The 27,051-nt window shown below is 41.9% G+C and overlaps 1 protein-coding gene across 1 annotated transcript in view; it reads right to left on the minus strand.

The window, feature by feature from the left end:
• med13a (mediator complex subunit 13a) overlaps positions 1-27,051 on the minus strand; it is an 84,456-nt gene that overhangs the window by 38,100 nt on the left and 19,305 nt on the right. The window contains exons 3-4 of the mRNA XM_030068017.1: positions 23,423-23,591; positions 2,897-3,042 (exon numbers count right to left, since the gene is read on the minus strand). Coding sequence (XP_029923877.1) covers positions 2,897-3,042; positions 23,423-23,591 — 315 coding nt within the window. The remainder of the gene's footprint in view (positions 1-2,896; positions 3,043-23,422; positions 23,592-27,051) is intronic.

The raw sequence follows: 27,051 nt of genomic DNA on the forward strand, positions 1-27,051 counted from the left end.
GTATTGTATTGTTAAGCATATCAAATCATATTGTGACAACATCACTGCTGTCAAGTGAAAATATTGTATCTCTAAAATGTCAACTTTTCAATAGCAAAAACTATCTTCTTTGTAGCTTGACAGCCATGAGTTCTTTGAGTTTATGTCACTAATCCTGAGAAGGCTGCATAAATCCAAGAGTTGTCAAAACAAGTTGCTCTTTAAAATAAAACATGAAAATTTGCAGATCTGGAATTACCTGGTATTATACTGTATGGTATTATACTATATTTCACACTATTATTATTTAATTATTATTATTATTTTGAAATTGGTGACTCTCAAAAAGTGCCAGTACCTCCCAAGGTCCTTGAGGGGGTTCCACTGGGTCCTCGAGCCAAATGAGGAATAATTTAATTTCATTCTAATATAATATCAATCAAACCTACTAGAAATTATCCCAACTGGTGAATATACAAGAATAATTTTATTCATGGGTTTTACTGTCACCTCTAGTATCTCCTCATGGAGTGTGGGGAGTCACACAATCAAATATCTAAAAAATATTTTTAAAATTTCCATATGGGAATCCCACTGCCTGATTTTTATCAAATGGTACACAACATGAAAATGTTCAAGACTACCTGAGTGAAACCTAAGAGCTAAGATTTTTAAGCAAAAGCTGAGATTTCCTGACCAATAGGATTGTGCTATGTGTAAGTATCTGCTAGATAGTGACTGGGGAGCTGTGCTATCGACCTGTCAGCCCTACAGGAATAAGATTCATTACGTTGAATCCATACTGCAACTTACAACTTTTATTTTTGTCAGCAGCACCAGTCTTTAACTAAAAGTGGTATTATTACCATGCCCCTGGGGAACGAGGGACAGAAGGAGGAATGGAAAGGGAGAGTAAAGGGTTTGGATTCACAGGAGTTAGTGTGGTGAATCAGATAAGTGATCACTGTTATTAGGCTGCAGGAGGGGACATAGAGGGGACGGCTGAATCAAATCGAGCTGTGTGTTGCCATAGATGAGAGGTGACAATTTTTCCAAGGAGCATGTGTTCCAAAACTGAAAGTTTTATGGAAAAAATGAAGAGAATCACCATAGGAAATTCGTGCACCGGCTGTATCGCATGTCTTTTTAGTAGTATGCATTTCAGACTCATATGCTACTGAAATGCTTCTACCATCAAACCCTGGCGTAGGTGGCATTTTGTTGTAAAGCCAACAACAGGGTTCTATAGGTCCCGTAAGTTTTCTCTGGAAGCAAACTGTTTCCTTAAGCAAATAAATGAATGTCAATAACTTTGTTTGGAAATGTGTTTATAGAGAATAATAGTTGCATGTACATAGTGATTACCATCTCTTTGTGCTGGTGACAAAGCAAGCAAAACGCTTAACGATGTGATTATATGGTGTTTGAGGAGAGGAGCAATGAATAAAATACCAATGATGAAACATCATTAGAGGCACAGATTTTTATCACTATACTTGCCGTAATTTATAAGGAATACAACGGGTTTTCTTCTCTTTTTTTTTTGTAAATGGGCACCATGCCAATCTGTAATAAAGATAGCCTAACAGAACGCTGCATACACATTATCTTGGCGACAGCCTCGAGCGCAGCACATCCAGCTTACTAATAGATTTCATTCAAAATATTACACTCCAAAGTGCAGGCTGAGCATTCAACATTTCACATTTACATTATGATTAGAGAGAAAAAAAACATTATTTGGGGCCGTTTTGAGAGTACACTACTCCAAGACCTGATTTACTCTACGTTCCACAGCATCTCCTTGGTGTTACATGCTGTGTGCACTGCTTAGCAAACTCAAACAAGTCACTGAAGTAAAGGGGATCTTTGATACCTGGAAAACACCTGCCTTCCAGTAGATGCATTAGGTGTTTTTCCAGAGGTATGACACATGTATGAACACACCATCTTATACATATCTGTAATTTTGTATGACATTGCTTATGTTTGCACTCAACTGTTAACTTTAAGTGAACCTTTAAATGGCACAAAAAGTGTCCTTTTGCTTATTCATCCATCTGTTTGTCATATAATGTATTTCAGAAACCACTGATCAAACTCTCAGTGAACTTTCTAGAACGGTACAAAAAACATGGATCAGACTCCATTTGCTTATTCATCCGTTTCTCTTTCATACGCAATATCTGAGATACCACTTATCAAATTTTAATGAAACTTGGGGGAAACAATACATCTTGAAGGCATCCTCAAAATAATCCACTAAAGCAGCTACAATACAAAAACGTGGTGACGCATTTGGGTGTTTGTTGATCCATATGTATCACAAAATCTGGCATCACATTTTTTTTTTTTTTTTATTAAATTTGTGTGCATTTCACCACCATGCTCACTCCCTAGAGTTCTCCCTATTCTATTCTGGATTTCACCCTGTATGTTTTTTAACAACACTGCAAATCCAATTGAGTGACTCTACAAAGAAGTCTGTTCTGATTTGTTTTTAGGGGTTGACATTGAAACCAGACAGCTTACACTTCTGTTTTAGAATGCTGATTTTTTTTTTCTTATTATTATTAAACATTATTGTAGCTGTACTGAGAATGTCACAGTGGATTAACTTTGAGCTAGTTAGCTGCGGAAAAACAAAAGAAAGGTGCACTAGAAGCACACTGCAATGATGCACCCTTACTTTATTACACTTTATTAGGCTTTAATACTTTTTTTATTACAATTTCTAATTTGTTATTGCCTTAATAAACTTCTCTTTTGTTTGATTTTAGCATTCTGATAATGTGTTTTTTGGCACCAATATACTTGGCAACCAATAAATGATTCCAATTCTGAGTAGCCAATTCCCGTTTTCATACACTGGCTATTTTCCTTTAACAAATGCCGTCATGTGTAATTTAAGACTCACCTTGGAAGGGGCTGGAGGCCTGCTGAGCCAGGGTGAGGTGCTCCTCGGTCAGGTGGTAGACAGGCTGGTGCTGGTTGATCTCCACACTGGTGCACACGTTGCTCTCGCCATGCAGGAAGAAGGTGAAGGCGCAGGATAGGTGCTCACTGTTGCAGGCAGAGAGATAGAGAGAGAGAGAGGGAGACACATGGAGAAAGAGAGGGGGGAAAGAGAGCGCAAGATGAGTCATTTGGCATTATATCACTTTAATGTGCACCTGCGAATAGATGTACAGCTTTGCAGTGAATAGCTCCGATAGAGTGCAGGCAGTGAAGTGAGTGCTGCAGAAAAGGAAGCAGATCAGAGAGCAGCCCGGTCCATTTTCCTGCTTGTAGAGGAAGAAAAGAAGAGCTGGGAGGGGGACGAAAGGCGGAGAGAGTGAGAGAAAATATGATTACAAGAGCCTGTGGCTTTTTGTCAAAGGCTACAGTGGAATCTCTACCTCCTCCATACTCTGTCTCGACATGACAGAGATTCTTGATAAGAAAGATAAAGCCAGAGACGGACATGAGCGAGTAAAGCAAGATGCCACTAATCTGTGACACAGAGACACGTTATATGTCTGTATCAAATTGTTTTCAAGGCTGGACAGCCGTGCATTTTGGTTTTGCTGTGGACTATAACAAACAAACCGCTGCAGCTTTCCAGTGTAATGACAATAAATAAATAAATGATAATAAAGTGTGCATTTAATCAAATAATAATACAGCAAACAAATGTCATGGAATATTTGAGAGTTGAGAGAGTCCATTAGCCTGTGAGGAGGTCAGGACGCAAGTGACTCACACTGCAACACTGACAGGTGGTTCATGTTGAGTGTGTGTGTGTGTGTGTGTGTGTCTGTGTCTCTATCTAATACTGATCGCACCCTGTGTGTAAAACAAAGGGGCAAGCCCTGACTTACCCTGGCATTCTAGCAAATAAGATCACAACAGTAACTTTCTCTCTCCCTCTCTGCCACACACACACACACACAGCAACTCCTCTGCTTACAACAATGCCTGCCAGTGCCAGCCTGACCTCAACTGTGCACAACAAAAGCAACAAGTCCGAGAAGAAAAGGGAAAAGCCAGGATGAGGCAGACGGAAGGACAGAGGGATGGAGGAACGGGGCAAAAAGAAAAAAAAATGGCCCATTGTCTTCAGGCTTTCCTCTCCCTCTCTCTCAGCCTGGTATCGTCTAACATAAACACACACGCACAGAAAGACAGACAGCGAGAGAGAGTGCAAGAGAGAGAGACAGAGCAACTGACGGATGACCAAATGAAAGCAGACGCGGTGAATTTGGAACTGGATCAAAGAGGGTTGCCTCCTCTGAGGATTTGGTTAAGCAAATATCAGTCTTCTCTCCCTGTCTCCGTCTCCCTCTCTCTGGCACACCTACTCTGCAGAGGATTAAAGAGAAAGAAAAGGAGCAGCGAGAGAGAGCGAGGCAGACTGAGAGATGGAGAGGTAGAGAGAGAGAGAGGGAGAGAGCGCACTTCAATAAGATAATGCCACCTACATAGTCGAGAGATGCTGTAAGCCCTGCAGAGCTTGACATTCATCTTACATGCCTTTTTTTTTTTGCTGGAAAACAAGGCGGTGCTAACAGCGCTAGTCAGTGGTTGGCTATGAGTGTGTTATGTTCATATTCTATAGCTGGGAGCTTGCAGGCTAATAAAGGTGAGTCAGAGTGAGAGAGAGAGGGAGAGAGAGAGAGACAGAGAGAGAGAGAGAGAGAGAGAGAGAGAGAGAGAGAGAGAGAGAGAGAGAGAGAGAGAGAGAGAGAGAGAGAGAGAGAGAGAGAGAGAGAGAGAGAAGGAATTAGACATCCTCAGCTTAGCGTTCCACCAATATTTATGCAAATGGCTCAAAGATTTGTACTGTCACTCCAGCAGGATTTTAATGATAATGATTTGGCAAAGGCATTGGCACATGTTGGCACTGTTACTAACAATGGTAACAACTATGGGAAATATCCAGTGGCATCCAAGTTTTTTTTTTTTTTTTTTTTTTTTTTTTTTAAATCAGAAGTGCATTTTAAGTAATAGCATTCATTTTCAATTTAGCTAAGTTTATTCATTTATTTGATGGGGACACTGCACATTAAAAACATTTCTGTAAATGAGTTCATCTGCTATGCCTGGGCAGGTAGCTTAACACAGATGCTGGTAAAAACAGGAGTAACAAGGTATGCATAATCACACATACTGACCGCACAGGTCCATGTACAATATTTGTAACCACTAACTGAACAGCATTAATTTCAATTTAACTAATAATTTAACTAATAGCATTCATTTTAAAGGCTTGTGGAGCTAGACTGAAGTAAAACGTCATTTTGAGGAGAAACCGATAGGAAAGAGAGCTGTATAATTATGACCGAAATGGAAATTTCTATTATTGTGTTATCACCATTATTAGCTAATGGGATTTTAAGTGCATTGAAATATTTGATTCATTACTGGCAATATGCTGACAGAATCAGCTGCTTTACACAAAAATACAGGATCAGCTGGGCAGCTGTAGCAGGAAAGGTAGGATAAAAGATAGGGAAAAGCATTGTCGAGGAGCAAATGGTTATAGAAGTAGGGTACAGTAGTTAATCCGAGGCTGCTGAGTGGATGAGGAGTCATCTGAGCAGTGAAAGAAGGAGCGGACAGCAGAGAGATACCGGTGAGCAGCTAGGTGAGGGTGTGAAAACACAACTGGTGATTTAGGCCACATGTTGGCAGAGCGCGAGCAGAGACGCCTTTTGTTTGGGAGGTGTGTCACGACTGCTCTGGTGCTGAGGTTATAAATTACACTAGGCTCCTATGACTCTGTGTTCTGTGTATGTCAGTGTGTGTGCTGCGGTGAAAAACATAGTCCAGTCCAGGGGCGGTGCACATCAGCCAACCACATGGAGAGTGTTTGTGTGTGTGTGTGTGTGTGAGAAGGAACAGGGTGCAGGAGGTGGAGGAAAGCTGGAAAGGCAGGCAGGCATGCACCCCACCTCCTCCTCATTACCACAGCATGGAGCTGAGGGGACGAGGCGGCCCACGACTGTAGTGGGCCTTATGTGAGAAAGGCTAGCAGGGGTGGGGGTATGTGATGCTTTTTTGGGGATGGTACACTGATCAATTTCACCTTTTTTCTGATGAAAATAACGATGCCAGTCATGTGGCATCTTCAGTGTGTCCCCAGTAGATCAACTACTGTAGTACTCCGTGACACACACTGTGTTGAGTAGAGCTGACCAAAAAAAGTATTTAAGTATGTACATTGACCTCATTCTGCTTTAACAGGCATGGGAATTTTGAATTAAATTGTTGAAATTGGATAAAAACGCATTGTAGATTTTATTAGTCTACCCAGGTGCTCTATTTATACATTTTGCAATGTAACAACCTAACCCTAACCATATCATGAGCCATGTATCATGACCCACATTGTATCATGAGTTCACTGCCTGTAACCAGATCCAGTTTTGCATGCAACTGTAATTATCCAAAAAATATGACTGAGTAGGCCTATTTAGTAATGAAACACTTTAATAAGTTTTTATCATCTAGCTCGTTGATTCAGAAACTTTTAGAACTGAATTTCATAAACTGAATATAGCCAGGTTTATTTGAGTAGAGCAGCTTTGTATTCATCCATGGTGTTGTAATTTCTTGACGTGCACCTATTACTGACCGCCATGCTCAGGTACACGAAAACAGGGAATGTAGTCCTTTATGCGTCATAACAGTGAATATTTTCTACTTCTACTTTTACCACTGTTCTATAAAAAACTGCCAGATAGCCACATATTTAAAATTACTTAACCCTGAGATTTAGAGCTGCTTCAAGTTCTCATTTTCTCACTGCTATAGATAATTCTTCTATCGATAATTCTAGTTGTTTATTATCACTCAATTATACACTTACCAATTTAGGATGGAGCACCACAGCAAATAATCTACCAGGGACAATTAAAATTGGTTCCTCTGTTGTCATAACTAAAGGGGTAAACTGACCAACATTCTGTTCTCCCTAAAACTTGATGAATTATTTTAAGTCAAGCCAAAGAAGAGAAGGAAAAGGGAAAACAGAAAAGGGGAAGGATTAATGGAGGGAAGGGCAGAGGGAGAGTGGGACAGAGTGCAAGAGAGAGAGAGAGACAAGGTGTGTTGTTGAATTCTGCAGACATCAACAGAACTGCAGTCTACCACTCTCCTCTCACGAGCAAAGCAAACTTGACAAAACACACACTCTCACACACACGCACACACACACACATGTCTGCGTTTGCAGAACACCACTGAGCTGAAGGTGGAGGGCTGCCATCTGTGGTTCGCCAGGCAGAAGTACAGCCTGAGACACATCAAGACATAAACACACATGCACACACGCGCGCACACGCGCGCACACGCGCGCACACGCGCGCACACGCGCGCACACACACACACACACACACACACACACACACACACACACACACACACACACACACACACACACACACAGATGATATCAAATCAGACTCAATTCACTTTTCAACAAATTTGATTGTACAGATTGCTCTTTCAGTGTCAGCTGATTGGTTAAGAAGATTAACACACATGCCAGCTGTTCTCATGGAAATTGTTGCACGTTGAAAGATTTCTCTGACTGCTGATGATCACGTTGCTAGCCAACAGCGACTAGGCTATGGCTCTTCCCAAGCAATGTGCCAACATATCAGCCAGTCAGTAATTCTTTACTTCAGCTTTATTCAACATGGATAAATTCATCGAATCTGCAGCTGCGGAAAAGCATTTCTGAAAAGACTCAAACTCTTTCAGCTTGATTGTTTTTGATTTGCCAGCATCACAGATACAGCAACACTTCTGGCGATATTCCTGCAGCGGCTTTCTTCAGGCCTGCCTTATTCCAAGTGTCTTATCAAAGAAATGGAAAAGGGCATGGAAAGGAATTTGCCAAGATCATGTGGCTGGAAAGGTTATTAAAGGTAATCTTGAGCGGGGAATAGAGAGGCAAAATTCTTAATCTCCCAATTCAGCTCAGTTTTCTGGAAAAGACAAAGTCAGGTATTGATAAAAGCCCCCGAGAGCTTAGTTTAGGACTGCCGAGTCGTAAAGTGATCGCTGACAGGAGAGGGCTCAGGCATCAACAGGTGTTTGGTTAGCACTTAGCTGAGTAAACATAAAAACGTCAACAACAACACAACCTGACACGTTCTGTCGTCACTGACACACACCCTGGTGTACACAAAAGGGTCTGGATTTAGCGTTGCTGTCACTGTTGCGAACTGCAGCACAATCCTATTGGGTCCGTCCGACTGCGGGACGCAGTCCCCGGAGCATCCATTGTGCTGTCCACGTGTGCGACATATGCAAACACACAGCATCATGCCATGCCAAACCCAATTCTTCTGCAAACATCCGCGGCCTGCTGCTTCGGCAAACACGAGCGCATACACCCCAGCATGCAGGTTACACACACACACACACACACACACACACACACACACACACACACACACACACACACACAAACAGCAGCTGGTAAACACAGCGGGTACGTATGTGTGTGTGTGTGCTAGGGTAAGGCATGCAGGGCAAGCGTAGGCATGGATAAGCTAAAAACATGCAGATTAATCACATGCAGTATTTCCCTATACTCTCTACAACTAGCAATGTGGTGGACTCTATCGTTGGTTTCCAAACATATTCATGTTGATGCCCATCATAGAGCCACACACCCCAATTTGCCAATGTTTTCTCGTAGATTACTTGGTGTCTTACCATCAAATTAAATAACATATAAATTCCTTCTCATTTTGACACATGGAGCCCTTTTCGGATTTTCTGGGGGTCCCCAAAACTATGACATATTATGGCTCTGTAATTACATTACACAATTATAGTACATTGAGAATGTCTGGGTTTTTATAAAGCAATCTTCCCTGCAGTAAGACACCACTTGCACTTCAAAAAAGGCAAAACAAAAAAAACAAAAATGGCCAATGTTGTGAGTATCACTGCAGCGTGCGCGTGTACAAACACCACCTGTCAGCGGCGCAGTGTGAGTCACTTGTGTACTGACCTCTGCATGGGCTAATGGACACAAAAATCCCTCTCTAAACGGCTAAATATTCCTCATCTCGTTTGTTTGCTCTATTATTGGAAGGATTAAACGCAAAGTTAACATTACAATGGAGAGAAAAGATCATGTGATACAGTGGGGCTGTAAAGCTGCCAAAATACTGGGTTATACAGCCTTCAAAACAATTTGCTACTTGTCTTTGTATTGCCTTCATTACATAGATTAGCAGCATCTCCCTTCACTTTCTTGTATCTGCCTCTCGCTCTCTGTCTCTATCTCTGTCATGTTGAGAAAGAGCACCAAGGAGGAGGGAAATTCCATTGTAGCCTTTTGACAAAAAGCAACGAGATCTTTTAATCGTCTTTCCTCTCTGTCTCCACCTTTCCTCTCCCTCGCAGCTCCTCTGCTCTTCATCTATTAACAGGCAAATGGACTGGGCCGCTCTCTGATCTGCTCTCTTTTTTCCTTTCTTTTTTCCTCTCTCTCTCCTCCCTGTCACACACACATGTACGTGCGCAGCGCTCGGATCGTCCACCGAGACACTCCCTGCTCCACCTCTCAGATGCAAATGTTTGGTGGCCTTTGGCTGGATAAGGAGACAATAAGATAATCCAGTGAGGATTTGGAGCAGGGCCACATACAAAGGAGGGCAGGTGGGCACATTTGCCTTCAGCTGGCATGCCATGGAAATGAGGTGCCGAAGGCCAGCGGCAACCTGTGCGCCAGCCGGGAGAGATCGCAGGGAGGGAGAGAGCCGAGCAGGGCTGACAGCCTCTATCATTGTCACTTGGACGGTCAGCTGTGTAGCACGCCGCACAAGGTGAACAGCCATTTCACTTCATCAGCGGTTTACTGTGCTCGCTGAAATTTTGATCATCTTAAAATTCAAGGCATATTCTGTGCACACACAAAAAATAATTTGATAATAATCTCGCCAAAAATAAATCACATAAAACCATGTACAATAATCGGTGTTTCTTGGCCATGAGCAGAATATATTCGTTCTTACTAAATCTGAAACCCTGTTAACTATACCTGCACCAACACCAATGTCCCAGCTACACCATTAGCCACCGAGTGAATGTTGCCGTTAAAATCAATTGACCCTGGTACACTGGATACATTGCATTACATCGAACCATAGCAGCAAGATTCGCCTAGATCTGATTCCCGATAGAAAATAAATCATGAATGAAACGTCGCACAGCTGTTTCATCACACTATATAAACCACGTAGAGATCATATTTACAGAGACTAGTGTAAGCTACAATGCCTTACTTGATAGAAATAAATCATATTTTCTTTATTTCTGTCTGTGATCCAAGTGAATTATATTATATTATATTATATTTTCTTGTTTTTTAACAGTCTTTATATGTAAGGTATGATAAGGCAGACACTTCCTTCCAAGTGACACTACATTGCATTCAACACTTGTCATTAACGCGATGAAAAAGAGCATGTACAGAATACAAACCTACAGCATTCTTCTACATTAAAACCCAGGGCAAATCATAATTATTTTCACTGTCAATTAACTAACTGATCATTTTATCGTTTAACAGTTTCATCTATTAAGTATCAAAAAACGAACAGAGCTCAAAGTGATGTCTTCAAATTGCTTAGTCTGACTTGCAGCCAAACTGTGTTGGACACTGTCCACATTTTCCAGCACATAGGTAGCAATCCCGAATCATCTGTAATTTTTTATAAGCAGTCTCATTCATTAAGAATAAGCTTTTATTTACAATGTCTGCCACAAACCCTGTGCATTTCATGACAAAGATGGAGGACAAATGCAGGACAAGGAACGAAAAAAACTGTTTTTGTGTTTGTGCAAACAATATCTCAATCTGCATCTACATCTCAATATGTTCCATGTGTTATTTGTACCCAGGCTTGCCAGCAGATGGATTTGCGGCTTGATGTTGTCACAGCTAATGGCAATGAAAACAGTTGCTGTCATGGAACCCATGTAAAACCTAAGGGGACAGATCATTCAGATTCCTCCCTTGCTGCCTGAGTTGCTATAAATCATTCGGCATAAGTTTTTTTAATATAGAGATTAGGGTTGCAATGCCAAATTGTACAACATTTCCCTGCATTATGGACATTTTAATTTTGTATTTCCCTTGTCCGTTTATGGAGCTCATTTGTGTACTACTACTCTGCAATATGTTGTTTCTGTTTTCTGTCTTCAAGTTGTCACCTTGATCGTTTTGTTGTTGTTTTGTTTGTTTTGAGGAGAGATGTTTTTACAAGCTCCTTGGGGAATTTTATCTCATCTGCAGCTTCTGCTCAGCATCTCCTCTAGGTTGTTGTTACAGTATTGTACCACTGTGTTGTTAATCACTCCGCTTCTGTGTTTTATCATCATGTAGATAAACTCCACACAAATTCTGTCAAAGCTTTTAACATGGCTCTAGTCTGTCACTTATCATTCCCTACTGGACATACTGTATCATCACAAAACAGTCATAAGCTCTCTTTAACTCTCTCTAACTCTGACGGGAGCACACACAGACACATTCAGGCAGATTGATACGCGTGTACACACACTCACGAGAATATGAATCTCAATTTACAGTAAATCAAAAGTGAAACTGAAGACATGGAAACTGAAGTGGCTGGCAGGAATAGGGCGGACATGGCGAGAGAAAAGGGGAAGGAGGGAGCAGTGAGGGCTGTGACATTCCACAGATATTTGTTGGGCTTTGGCCGGCCGTGCTCCAAGAACTGAGCTTCCGCTTAGCTGCTGTACACTTCCTCAGCACAATAACAACCGCAATCAGCCCTGGTGCATTGCATTTCTATTTGCAACGCCTTGTTATGAGGATATGGGGTAAATAAACATATTTTGAGAGGACATGCTGCTTCTGTGACAGGAAATGCTGGCTCGGGCACACTGTGGCATAAGTTTGATATTAGCTGATAGATGAAGCAATGTTTCATCTATGAGCTGATGCACCAACAATACTAAAATGCTCTAACAATGACTGCAGAAGTGAAAGCTAGAACCTGGGTTTCCGTTAGCCAGCAATTACTTTTTTTCTTTCTTACTGGCAAAAACTGTCAAAGTCTGAAACATAAAAATCTCACCGGTCATAAGGTCCAATAAAAAAATTCAAGTTAAACTTAATAACTAATCTTACTCTGATTTATTGACTCCATGTGGCAGAAACAAACTAGTCAACTTCTGGGCAAAGTGCCAACTAGCAGACACCACCCAAAACTATTCTCCCATTAAAAAAAAAATATATATATATATTATTATAATAATTCTCAAAAACGCAAGCACAACCTGTCTTTTTTTTCTATGTTCATTTTTACCATGTTAGTCAATACACAGTTCACCTAGCTCATCCATGATACTGATCAGATCTCCAGCACCAATTTTGAAACAATAATTAGAAACGCTGTTAACATGCATGACATAGCCTATAAAAGAATAACAAAGACGTGCAGTCTGCATTAAATATGCCATTTATTTCTTATACTTACTGTGTACATATTGAAAATTGTTATTTTGTAAACAATTCTCTGTTTTGGGGAAATTTTGAGTGTGATATGCCTAATTAGTGATGTGTGAGGTCATACGTTGCCTGTCTCACCTCACACCTCACCTTCACTTAAGATTTTGCCTGACTGAGACCCTGTGGGTCACAACATTGTACAGATAAATTTTGTGGGAGCCTGAATTTTTCAATGTGCAGACATTGAGCTCTTTTTCATCAGTCTATGTCAGTAACCCTACTTTTTTATTATGAGCATTTTGCTGTACTGAATTTTAAAAAATGCTTTATGGAAACAGCAAACATTGAGTACACTCCCAAAATGGACCTGAAAGTTTACACGTTCACTTGAGGTGGATAAACTTTTTATTGATTCAAAAAAGCACAATAATTGGTGATGAAAACATAAATAAAAACAGGACATGTGCATAAGATTTAATCAGAGGACTGGTTGCTTTTTGACCCCTGACCTCAGACAGAGAGCTGCCATCATAACGAATGGCAGTAATATCAACAGGTGGACAGATGAAGAAATCAACACATTGCTTTGTCTCATATGCAAAGAACATAAAGGCATTATCGGACAGTAAACTGCACAGCAAGGCAACTATATTTATAAAGATTTGGAAGTACAAATGCTAAGCAAAAACTATGAGAGACTCGTACTCCTGTACAACTACATGTTGCTAGAAAACAAACTAGTTGCCTGTAGCAACGGTCAAATGATAAGCAGTGGGATACATCATCATGTGGCAACTATGGGAGGCTATGTCTTTTTAACTTCAACGGATACTATGGAGATGCATCTGAATTTGTTTGATTTTTTTTCCACATTTAATTATTGGACTAATGTGGCACAGTAGCAGTGCTCTGCCTACTTTGTAGAACAGAAACAAAACCAGACCTATGGTAGCAGCAGAGGGCTAATAAGGCTAAAAATTACAGCAGAAGTAGAAAGAGACCAGCCTGAAAAACTAAGAATGCCTGCCACTGACCATAATGCACTTCCTTATGCTAAATTTTGTCCGACATGCTGAAATTGCCCATGATACATCAGTCGACACCAATGTTTCCTAATTAAATGCTGGATCTAACTCCAAACTGTTGCCTGGAAGAAGCAAGGCAGCCAACTCTCCGCACGCCAGCAGCACCAGGCCGTTTGCAAAGCTTATATGTTTGCATATGATTGTTTACATGATAGACATAGCTGCCTGTCAGCAAGATATCTGTGTGGTGCAAGGCAATGCAAATTTGACTTGCACCTCTCACGACACATGCTATGGATTGAGCTGAAGCCTGAAGAGGAAGATAGTCAGACTGTGAGACCAGAAACACAATGAAAAATGAACATGCACCGTGTTTTCGTTTTAATATGTAGGTGCCATATTTGGTCTGGCGTGAAGAGACTGACAGAGAGAAAAGGCGAGCTGCGTTGGATTAGAGGAGATATTTCCAGGGTGATGTCATCTTCCCTACTGTCTGACCACCTGACCATTGGGAGACAACAGCACTGTCTGCTGCCAAGGAAACACTCACACTCTCTACACACACACACACACACACACACACACACACACACACACACACACACCTACGAGTCGCAACAGCGTCAGCACGCAGCTCACACAGGAGACTGGGTGCTAGGGGAAACACTCCACTAAAACTCTTAAAGCCAGCACATTCACTTAGACACACGCAAAGCTCTATTACTTTGAATTGATTTCCCTCTGCCACAAATGGAGAGGGGGCGAGCCACTTTATATATGTCAGATTAAACTTGAGAGGGAGAGAGAAATGGAAACAGATATAACGACAACTCCACAAAAAGAGGAGAAATCCGATCCGGTGCGAGTTTATCATAGACACACATTAGATACAGCTGGAGCCGACTAAAGATAATACTGACATAACACTGACAGCAAGTCAGCTCCTAATTCCCTCCACATTTAGGCTACACCACACACACACACACACACACCAGGGTTCCTCTAATGCACCTGCTGTCAGCTAAAAAGCAAGTGACTCAATCTGAGGCAAATACTACCTCTGTCCTGAGAAAAATATTTTCAATAATTATATTCATTAGCACACATGATTATCTTTCTGGGTCAATTCTTTCTCACAAACAAAGCATTCATTCAAACACTGCAGCCTGATAGGTATTAATTGTCAAAACAGGTGCTCTCTATTCAAAATACATATTGTAATCCCAAATGTGCTCAGTGGTATTCTTAAATCATGTAGTGTTTAAGGCGCTCCATGAAATGCCAGTGAAAAACCAAACCTATTATAATTATCAATGGTGCTATGTAAGACGGATGGAATTTTAAGACTGTTTTAAGCCATGCTTATATTGAGTCATTAGGTCATCATGCCATTAGTAATGTGAGTTGTGCAGTTGTAATAATAAAGGTTCATTACCCAGAGCCATGGCCAATTAGTCAGCCTCATCCTGGATTAGAGCTGAGCTTTTGCAGTTAGCTCACAAAGGCTGGGCCTACTTTGCCATTTTTCTTGCAAATTAGCTGAAACACTTTTTGAAAATCATGTTACAGTCACTGCTACAATCATTTGTGGTTTTTAAATTCTGACTGCCGACTGAGATACGTTCTGTACACAGATGAAAAGTACATGCCACAGGGCCAACTAGACAGCTGTCCTCATGTCAACTACAGTACACCAGGGGTACAAAATAGCATGCGGGATTGACAGGAGGACGTAATCTCTATTGTTTTAGCAGACATATTAATTAATGTCTGTCAGGATGAATACCAGAAGCCTGATGTCTCTGTCTACTGAAATTAGATGAAATATCATGTTAAGATATAGCTCAGGGTGCAATGAAAATGTATAACCATACTGGTCTGCTGGTAATTAAAACCTAAATATGTACTAAGATTTATCATCTGAAAGTTCCCATTTCACCTTACTGAGACTTCAGAGGCCCACTTATGCTGGTAAGGTGGACAGAAAGGTAAGGTGGACAGAAAGGTTTTTTTTTTTCCTTTTTCTTTTTAAATGGAGATGGTTTATGGTGGTACTAAACAGGAAACACAAAAGTCTGATGTCTTTGTTTGATCAGGTTAAATCTGAGACATCTTAATTTCAGCTACAATTAACATTAAAGTTTACTCTGCAGTGGGGCTGGGCAGTATATGGATATAATCAATATTATGATATGAGACTACATGAAATTTTGGATATCGTAATATGGTGATCTGGCATAGCTGTCTTTACATGGTTTTAAAGGCTGCATTACAGTAAAGGGATGCACTTTTCTGAACTTATTAAGACTGTATTTCTGTATTTGCCTCTACCAGCTTGGTTATCATTTCTACATTACTAATGACAGTTTATCAAAAATCTCTTGCTTATAAAAACGTTATAAATCACCAATAGTCATCCCTACATTATGGTCACAATTTCAATACTGAGGTACGCAGTAAAATAAATTGTGATATTGGATTTTGTAATATCACTCAGCCCTACCTTTCGAATGAGATAAAAGTGAAAATTAACAACTGTAGACCGTCCAGAATATATATCTGCAAGACTTTCTCAGTAGAAAAACGGCACATTTAAAGACCTATAAAACACATCTAATGCTACATTTAACTTATTCCAGGCATTTTTTAAGGCCTCAACTCTGGCTGATCTCAAGAAGTTCTCCAGACCTGCAGACATGCTTTGATTGGCTGCAGGCAGCCCATATCCCCAACAAACTTTGACAGCGCCCAAATTTTCCACACAGACTAAACAGTCCAACACTGTCACATTGGCTAAGCTTCTTTTTGGCTGCTCAGCTCTGAAGAAAATGAATGAACTTCCAGTGACTAGTTGCTTTAGCCGATGGCAGGCAAAGTGTATGCACTGTTGATTATTGACAACATGGCCAGCAGGAGTACACAAAGGCCACATCACCTACAGACACCTAATCCTTAGCTCAAACTACTGATTAGGTAGGCTGCAACCCTCACCTGTGTATTTAGGCCTCTCTGGCTTCATTATTACACATTTCAAGTATTTTAAGTACAGCTTACAGTTGGCTGTCTGGAGAAGCACAATTTGACAGTTTCACCTGAGTTTACCTTGCCCTGGACAAAGGGTCCAGTAAATCCGTTAACACTGGAGATAGTTCAGGGTACAATGCAGCTGCCTTTTAGTCTACAGCGATGAGGTGAAAGGCCTAACACCATATAAGGGATTAGCTTTAAATGGGGCCATCTGTCCAAACCTCTGGATTAAAGACAGTACACAGGAATCGCAGTTTCTCAGAAACACACGGAGAGGAGGGGAGGGGGAGACTGGCAGGCAGGGAGGGAGTTTTAGGCCTGAGGGATTAACTATGACGACTTCTTCAGGCCTGCACTCAGCCCTGTTCCCTGCCACAGCCTCTGGTCACATGGGAAGATGGGAGGAATGGGAGGAATGCTGGGTAGAGTGGCTGAGGAGGCGGGAGAGGCAATAGCAGGGAAATTGAGAGGGAGCAGTGGAAATGGGAGGGCACAGGATTCCCTCCATGAATAGTCACGTTTGCCACCCTTGTTGTTGTTCTTAGTCTGACTCAGAATCCCACCGCTGACACCAGTGTGGGCTATCCCCAGTGCTGGAACTCTCTGCAGTATTCCTACAATATTTCACACAACTTAAAAAGGCCAGTAATGATGTGGTGTAACTTCAGTAATGGAAGCTGAACTCTAAGTTCTCTCAGCCCCCTAGCTGCCATTAGAGGAAATGGAGAAGGCATTAAAGAGGAGAAACGGGTGGAATAGTCTTACCATCAGGTGTTAGGAGTTCTTTGATCGTCTCTTATTTCCCCACTACTTCAAACAGTCCGAGATTATCGTTAAAATGTGCGCGGTGTGTCGCGAGATGTACATCAAAGTCACATTAACTTCAGCCGCTCATGGGATCTTGTTCACTTAGGGACGCCATCTAATACCTTGTTCACAGACATTCTCCTTGATGTAAAGCTGTAATCCATCTTTGTCAACTGAGTGGTGCCAATTTATCTGGAGAAATCGCTTCCTCATTTATTTCAGCCAGTAACTTTAGCAATTGGCAGCCTGTTCCTGGATTCGAGTCACTTGAACTAATGCAATCAACAAAGACAATATGGCTTTTGCTGAGGCTGACAACATTTATGTATTATGCGTCACCAAAAAAACAAAAATCAGGTACCTGGTACTTTATTAACACAGTGTGACTGATAACTAAAATGACTAACTAAAAATAATTCAAATAACATGAATTAAAAAAAGGAACTTTGCCTTACATTGTAGCACTGAAGTGATGCAATGGGAAGCCGCCTATTAATAATGTATAGCGGTGCAGCAATTAAGGAAGTGACCCATACCAATGAAAAAGACTGGTATTTTCCTTTAAGAGCCATATTTATCTTCTGGACAGGATCTCTCTGGCAACATGATATATCCAGAGAGCTGGGTCACATGGTCCCGCAGACCAGTCTCCCCAGAGTTCCTGTTGCTACAGAGACTGATGGAGTGTGGGGAAGACCAGAGGGTGGGGGTGTATTTAGGAGAGGTGCTGGGTGCTCCTGTATATTTGTATCAGGGGTGCTAGCGTCTGTGCGCATGCTAGACGTTAATCATGCAGTTCTGCTCGACTACATTCTTGTGCCTCTGTGCGCTACACCAATTATTCTCCTGAGAAGCTTGTGTACCCGACTGTCTCCAACAAGTGACATCAGCGTGGACTTGGTTGCATGCCGATTGTTGACGAGCATGTTTGTGTGCCTGTCTGCCTGTGTGTTTGTGTTGCGCTGGGAGCAGGGAGAGGATAAATTTAGCGCTTTAGCCCCAGACTGGAGGCAGCGGCCCTTTATCCTGCACTGTCCTACTTAACAGAGCGCTGCTCTCTGCTTCCGCCCGCCACAGCGCGCCAGGACTCACACACTCACCTCCCATCATCTGGCCGAAACCAGAGAAAAAAGAGCGCGCTCAGCTACATAACCCACACATGCCTACACTCAAACATGCAGACAAGTGCACTCCAATGCAGACTCGCATGTCACATGTGTTGATGCAGGCATGCGTCCTATTGTGTAACACCGTGCATTGCACTTGTTCATTACTGTTCGTCTTGTAACACAAGCTGAGCTGCACTGGCCTCATTTCATTACAGCCTGATTTGATATGATGTTCCACACCAGACAACAGCAACAAAAGGCACAATTGACTATACATATTTAAATACAGTACAGCAGTAATCTAACACTATGCAAGATGCATCACTGTTAGAACATAATGTACACAATGTAAATGCTGTATAGCTACAGGATGCATAGCAAACAGATGCAAACGAGTATAGATGGATGTTTTGTCCTGATCAAATTGAAACATCAAAGCAGTTATAACAGCCAATTAGTAGCACGTCAATGACTTAAATAAATTAACTAAAAAAAAATGTCTGACTTAAGCTGACCAATAGAGCACAAGCATCCCCCCTCACCTTGGAAACACACGATCCCAGGGTGCATTTCCCTGCTGCCATGACAACCAGGAGGAGTTCTCCCTTACTCACTCGCTCCCTCCCTCCCTCATGTTCTCTCCCTCTCTGTTTCCTGGAGCGAGTCTACCTAGCAGCACCAGATTCACAGAAACAACCAGGCTGTACAACTTGGAGCCGCCTCTACTCCCAGACAAAGAAAATCACTGTCAGATACATCCAGACATATTGCTGCGTTCACACTGTTGCCTCTAAAACAAAAAACAAACAAACAAACAAACAAACAAAAAAGCTGTACTGTCAGCACTGCAGGATGTCAGTCAACCATAACGGCGGATTGCCTTCTCACTGTCAAAGTGATTTTGATAAACAAGAGGTCTGAGCATCTGATGCACACTGATACAATAAAAAAAAATCTGTTAAACCATTAAGTAGCACTGCATGACTGCTAATTTTCTATTTTTAACTTCAAGATGTCTCCTAGGTTATATACTGCAGGACTTAATAAACATTATTTGCTATGGAGATGAATATGAGGCAAAGCAGGGAACTGCAATAGCTCAGCCAAACCTAAATTTGGCATAACTTCTTTTTCTTCCAGACTCCAAAATGAACAGACAGGAGAAGAAAACTCTGGCTAATTCACTGTACTATCTTCACAGGAAGAGGAGACAACAAGAGCAGCTGGACAACTGAGTGTGTGCGTGCATCCATTTTGCAAAATAATGCAAAACTGGGTTTGTCTTCACCACAACAATAAGGAAAAAGTTGGGAAGAGTAAACTTCTGTCAGCAATGTCTGTTTGTAGGCACAGTACGTGGCACAAAAAAAAAGTATCCTGCATATAGGCTAGAGCAGCAGCATACAAAAATATACAATACTTCTAAGTATTGCAGACAGTCCCACTGGTGCTTTGGCTCACTTGGCAGGGAAACAGGCTTTCATGTGAGGTCCAACTTTCCACCAGAATGTAGATTCAGCATGTGACGAAGAATTACCAAAGCCATGTAATGAGCCAGACACAACACAGTGAGTGGAGAGGGATAGATGATGTAAGTATCACACAAACAGCCTGAGGTTTGTGGTTCAGGTTAAAAACATCAACAACAAGCAATAACCTAAATCTAGAGTGGGGAAATACAGAAGAACTGATCACTTTAATTGTGGAATATTTCTGATATCTATGATATATCTACATATCATGACATTTTCTCACCCATATGAACACATTACAAGCAATTTAACACATGCATACATACTTAAATAAACTCATAATACTGAATTGCTTAGTAATGTGGTGTAGTAGCACCTTTGATCACTGTAAATTCATGTGGGATACTTAGAGTCATTTTCAAGGAAATCCAGTCCACATCATGTCAACATAGTGACATAACTGTGTTGTAGAGCCATTAGCCTTGTTGTAGCCTTGTTGTTGTATGCAGTGTTCACTTCTTTGTTTTTTTGTTTTTGTTTTTTTTACAGCACAGCATTGCCCTCAAAATGATCTCCACTGCCTGCTAGCATCACTATCATCCATGGTTACAACAAACTTTTTATTATGAGATCTTCATAATATAGTATTCTACTGACTACCTACTAATCCAAGGCACCCACGTTTGCTCATGGGCTTATTCCAAAATCTGTTTCAGTAGATGATACAGTACAGAGCTAGCCCTCATTTGGACACTTCTTATCATGATAGAAGGGCTGTTCTAATGTAGTTCCAATTTCTACTGTTTGTATACAGGTTCAGCAATAAGGCCCAATGATTCAGTGTATTTACAATTTTTGTTGCTGTGTTGGACAGTTTTCCAGCAATTAGGGGCCACCACAGCTTAAAAACACACTTCATTTTCAACACACCACACTTCATTTTCTATGGCAGCTCTATGTTACATCTTTTTTAAATCACAGATTTGAGCTCTGGTTGTCTAATTTCTGATTTTGGGAGGTTTGTTCATGTTTCCGAATGGACTGTACTGAGACACAAAAGTGCACATACATTATTAAACTGAGTGGTATTACCCTTTAAGCTATGCAATCCAGTACAATTCTACTCTAAGGCTAAAACCTCCATTGCACAAATACAATCCGCATGAGCATGTGAGCACAGAGTTACATACTTGATGAATGAATTTGTTGCAAAAGACATTCATAGGTGATGCAGAAGAAAGGGGACCACAGACACTGCCCAACCTAGTGCTCCCTAACAGGTTTACCCAGGTTCTCTGATGAAAGGCAAACAATGTGCTTTGAGGGACAGATAAGCAGAGATCTCAGCAAACACTGTTACCTAATCATCTAGTGGTTAGTAGATCTGGGAAGGAAAGGGTGGGGTGAGGGAGAGACAAGCATCCTCGACACGGCCTGACTAATGTCAAGCATGAAACAACATAGAATTTTCACTGGACAATAAAAGAAGGAAATTCCTGGAACTTTTAAAACCCACTCCTTATGGCATCTGGAAGCAACTGAGGATGATATAAGGTGTGAGTATTGACATGAAAGCTACTGGGACCCATGTAGATGCTCTGCAGGACAAACTAGAGCATTTCCATGGTGAGAAGGGCACACAGGTAGAAGAGAGAGGCTCTGGGTCACAGAGGAGACACACCATAGCAACTTTGAGTTGTGGTGTTGATGCTAAGTACATAGCTCTAACAAAATGTATCTTGGGGGTGGAGGGCCCTTCATCCCGCATAAGATAAAAAAAAATTACATTACATGAGCCACTTTAATTCCCAACACCCTGATCTTGCATCAGTAACAGCTGAGGAAATGTTTCACTGTCAGGCCAGCTGGTCTGGGGGCGCTAGCGACATCAAAAAACACAAAAGGGGTCTTGTGAATTTCCGTCACAGCTTTGCGGCGCTTTGTCTGTCGAAATCCCAGCGAGGCTGGGGCACAGCGGAACAAACCAAAGGGAGAGGAAAAACAACAACATCCTCGACGACAACTCAAATTCTGGGTGGCTGTGCCACTATTTATAACCTGCCCAGTTTGCTCTGTGACAGTGTAGGGGAGCGGAAGGAGGGAGAGACACAGGGAGACTGGGAGAGAGGGTGAGAAAAAGACAGAAAGACAGACAGACATGAGGGTGGCCAGTGAATTCTAGAGCTGAGAAAAAGACAGATAGACAGAACAGAGGGTGGCCATTGAATTCCAGAGCTGAGGAAAGACCATTGTTTTGTCTTCCTTGACTGAGGCCCTCTGTGATCAGTGTACAGTGTACACAGAGAGGCAGTTGAGCTAAATAGAGGGGATGAATATAACTTCAAAAAATGACAAGAAGGGACTATTATTTTGCCAATTTGTTTGTCCGTTATTCTCCCAGCGAAGTGAAAATCTATCATACTTGTCCTGAGGACTAAGAGGTGGTGTCTGTGGCTATCGATGCCATGTCCTAAAATTGGCCAGCTCTCTGATGTGCCACTCCACAGCCTGGTGATGATAACATCAACCAGATCGCAGATAGCACAGCTCTGGCCATTTCTATCCTGGACAGAGCCAGTGCTCTGCAAACAAAAACACATGCACACAAGATTATGTCGCTGCATAGCCCCATGGTCACCTGATTTCCTGGGAAACCTGGCAACAATACCGATGCTTTGCTGGGACAGAAACAATAACACACAGGGGAGAGCTGGGAGTATCCACTCTGCTAGCTATCCAGACAACATAAAAACAACGCTTCCCTTCCTTGTTTTCTAGAACATTTTTTTCTCTATTACAAGGTGCTTTGCCACCTCCTCACCTAATTCTGTAGTTCTGCAGTTGTTAGATACATACATATATTTAATCTGCAAAGTCTCACTTCACTGACATATAATATTACAGTCTAAAAAGACAGACAGGGGGTCCCCAAGTAGGCAAAGGACTGCTGGGCTTGGTGGGCGTGGGTGTGTGGCTAGGGCCGCTGCAGTCGTTTTCTCCACACTGCCAGTGTCTCCATCTCTTATCAATAAACCCAGACACCGACAGCACGAAATCCAGCTCAGCAGATAGTGGAGAGGAGGTGGAGGATGGCTCGGCCGTACATAAACACACTTGCAGCAAGAGGAGAGATAGGGGACGGACAGAGCTGGCACTCTGGCACTACAGCACCCCATTCAGTCTCTTTAAAAACTCTGATATCGCAGCTATAATATACTGTCCCATGTATGCCATTTGGTGTATGCCTCTATCTGGAGCACCTTGCACTACTGAGAATGCATACATTTTTATCAAGTGTGGCCCGGTGGGAACAGAAGCCCTTACCCTGGGCTGTGTTAGCTCCGTGCTCTACCTACTGAGCTACACCAGGGAATAAAACATCTAACCACCTCTGTGTTGCTACAGTGCTCAACCTGCTGAACTGCACCCGACCGCATCACCATCCAACAGGTTTATATAGGAATTTATATACAAAAGGGGGGACGGGGGTAAATAGAAAATGGAGATGTGCTGCCTTACCTCTTGTTGATGGGCTTCTCATCCTTCTCGTAGGGTTTCACAAACCACTTGCCGATGCGAACGAAGCTGCGGTTCATGAGGCAGCGCTCCAGCAGGTTGTGGATGGCTTTGAACAGCAGCGTGCGACACTCGTAGGAAAGGCCATTCTCCCAAAGGCCATCATCCTCGGCTGGAAGGAGAGCGAGAGGGAGACAAACAGGGAAGACAAACACATTAACAACATGTAATTTGTGATAAACAGTGAGCAGATCAGTACAGGTTACTTTATTGTATCTGTTGTGACAAGTGATAGCCTAAACCAGGCCTGTAGACTGTGCAGTCACTTGTACAATTTTTACTGTGTTTTCTTTGCAATTGCAAGTCTTACGCGCACCACCTATGTTTTTTGTGCAGTGCTCAAGTAGGCTGAACAGGAAACATGGAGAAAAAACAAAAGTTGTTTAATATGGAACGCTCAAACTAAAAAAATCTACCTAAAAAAAACGTTTTGCCTTTGTGGATGCACTGCATCCTAGGGGTGCCCTAGCATTTATGTGATCAAGTCAAATATGAACTTGGACTTTCCAAAAAGAACAGGTTTGATATGCGACCACTGAGGTCGCAGTCCAGTAGCTCTGCCTTTGCTAATGTTCGGGAAAACAACAGTCAAGTAAGCTCTGACTTCAGACTTACCTTATTGATCAAAGGGAAGCTGCTAAGACACGTGCTTGCATGTGTACACATGCAAACATACTGTATCTCTCTCTTTCCCACTCTCCTAACACACACTCTCTCACTTTCCCACTCACCACCACCCCCAACCCCCCACAGTAACACCACATCTAAGCCCTCCAGAAAGCCACGGAAAACCATGGTTTATGAACAGGCATAATCAAAGAACTGTAATTTAGGCCTTTTCTTGATTGTGTAACATCAATCAATGTTAATGAACAACATATATGATAGCGGGGAAAATGTTTTTTTTAAACTGATGATGTCAAATAGCAGAATACAAACAATCTGTGAATTGCTGAGTAAAACTCTGTTTGCATCATTTGCCAATCTAGGGCTGTCTTGGAACCTTGGAGGAATTGTATCTGTATCATGCAACTCTGTATGCACAGTGGTTTGTGTTTATTTTTTGGTAATAACAAAACAAACAGAGTGACTTACATTAGCTGCTGGCTGTTGCTAAAAACTCTTTCTTCATTCATTCTCACATTGCCACACATTCCCAGATTTATTTTATATTAATGAGGGTATTCTGATTAGATAAAACCACCATTATTCCATCATACTGTAATGCTCCACAGAAGTGATTTAAGAGGCTTTGTGGCTTAAGTATGAAAGCAATGAGTTGTGTAAATAATTTTAATGGATGAGATGAACCAGCAGGTGGAAGTGTTTCTAACCCCCTAAGGAAACAGCTGCATGAACACACACAAACACACTCTAAATACACACACAAAGTTTCAACACATTGATTCAAATTCACATACAACTATCTTCACTTACATTACTATACAGAAAGAAATCAGTTCTACACAAATGAGAATTTGCCACTTGTCACATTATCATAATGTCAGGTTGCATTTCTAGTCAAACAAGCCTTCTAAGAAAGGCAGAGTCAGTTGTGAGCTACTGTATGGACTGAAAGGAAACAATGATTATTGGGTATGGCTCTTCTATCTGCAGTAATCACTGCAAGTGTACCATGACGTGGCAGATAGATGAAGCCTGACAAGGTATTTTCAAGGAACTACTAACTAATACAACACATCTGTGTATAGAAAATGAAAATTCACATTTCCTGAAATGCAAAACAGTGAGTCATATCTGAAGTGACATCTGAAAGTCATGCTCCATAAAGACTGCAAGCAAGAGATGAGCATGCAAAAGGGAGTGCAGTCACTGAGAGAGACTGTGTGTGTGTGTGTGTGTGTGTGTGTGTGTGTGTGTGTGTGTGTGTGTGTGTGTGTGTGTGCGCGCGCGTGCAAGGAGTCAAGTAGAGACCTGCTGCTGTGCGCTGTGAGGCTGTGAGGCTGTGCAGGCTCCAGGTGCTTTCTGCGTCTCCACATGTCCAGTTTTAATACAGGGGTTTGTTTCTGGATCACATTCTGCATTGGCCTGAATGCTAGGCTAATCTCATTAACAGCCACTGCTCACATCTTACAGCACTTAAGCTCCTTTCAGTCAAGTCTCCAGCAAACATCTCCCCGAGAGCATCATCTGCGCCTCGGCCCATGTGAAATAAACACCACACACAGCCCGCCCTCCATGAAGGCTTGGCATGCGCAGAAGAGATACAGCGCAAATGCAGGTTAATCAAAAGCTATTGAATTGTTAAGTGAAATCCTGGGTTGCTGCTGTAGTGGGAAGGTAGTTAAAGGTGTTCTAAGTTTAGATGAGTTCAACCTTTATCAAAATAGGAAATTGCATTGATTTCCCTCCTAGCTACACACAGACACTGTGGGCTCTGTGCCAGACTGGCAGGGCTGAAAGGCTTGTTTAAGGGAATGCTGAAAGCTTATATGCTTTTCATGAATTTAAGCAGAGAACCAGCTAAGCTTCAAGGGCACACTTGTAAACAATTGCTGGAGCATTGTAGAATATAATGAGCAGCGATTTTAACTTAAACTTTTTTGGGAAAAAAAAAAAAATCATCCACACACACGATGGAGTCACGCTGACCTTGTTCTTCCAACTTAAAAATAAAAACAAAAACGTCCCTTGACACTCATGCAGAAACCCCCCTCCGACCCCCACCATTTTGAAATGCACTTTAAAATACCACAGCCATCCTGCACACAGAAAGTAGAGCCAGCTTTTAGAAGCATTTCGCATCGAGCCAAAGGAAAACAACCTCAGGCCAACTGCAGAGCAAAGGGGGCTACAAGCCGAATGATTTATAGAGCAACAAACTAATTCATCAGGTGCATACACGTATTCGGGGATAAGATCAGGAACAAAGAAAAGCAGGGTAAAGGCAAGGAAAAGGAAGGAAATCAGCCATTTCCCATTAAAAATGAACAGCAGTTGGGGAAAAAGGACTATTATATAAACAGTAGAAGGGAAAAAGCATTTGACTATTCGAGAAAGTGTGTAGATATAATGCATAGGAGAGAAAAGTCCATGTCGACTTTGAGCGATTTAGCTGCAGCTCTGACCATCCTGACTCCAACTGACACTGCAGCGCAGAGGGCAAAAAGTCATCATGAAGAGAAAGCCAGCTTGCCCAGGCTCTGACAATTTATAAATTAAGTGAAAAGGAAAACAAAAACATGGGCTTAATCCCCACACCCAAGCTGAGAAGACACAGATCAGTGGGTCTGATAACACATGTGGAGGAAAGGGGAAAATGACAGGAGGGGAGGAGGGATCCTATCTATGGTGAGAGAGACATCGAAAGCAATTTGCATTTTGTGGTTAAGCCAGCAGTCCTATCTCAGTGCTTTGTTGATGATGACTTTTCTATAAAACTGACAGGAAAGCCCCTAAACCTACTTTTACACAAATAGCCATGGAGATCCCATCTGCTTTTCTCTGTTGAGATCACATCTGCCTCGGACCTCCTCCTCCTCCTCCCTGTCGCTTGTTCCTCCTCAGTCTCACTCTCTCTCTCTCTAGTGCCAAGTGGCACTGAAACAGGC

This window comes from Myripristis murdjan, chromosome 14 (assembly GCF_902150065.1).
Source record: "Myripristis murdjan chromosome 14, fMyrMur1.1, whole genome shotgun sequence".
NCBI classification, from domain to species: Eukaryota; Metazoa; Chordata; class Actinopteri; order Holocentriformes; family Holocentridae; genus Myripristis; species Myripristis murdjan.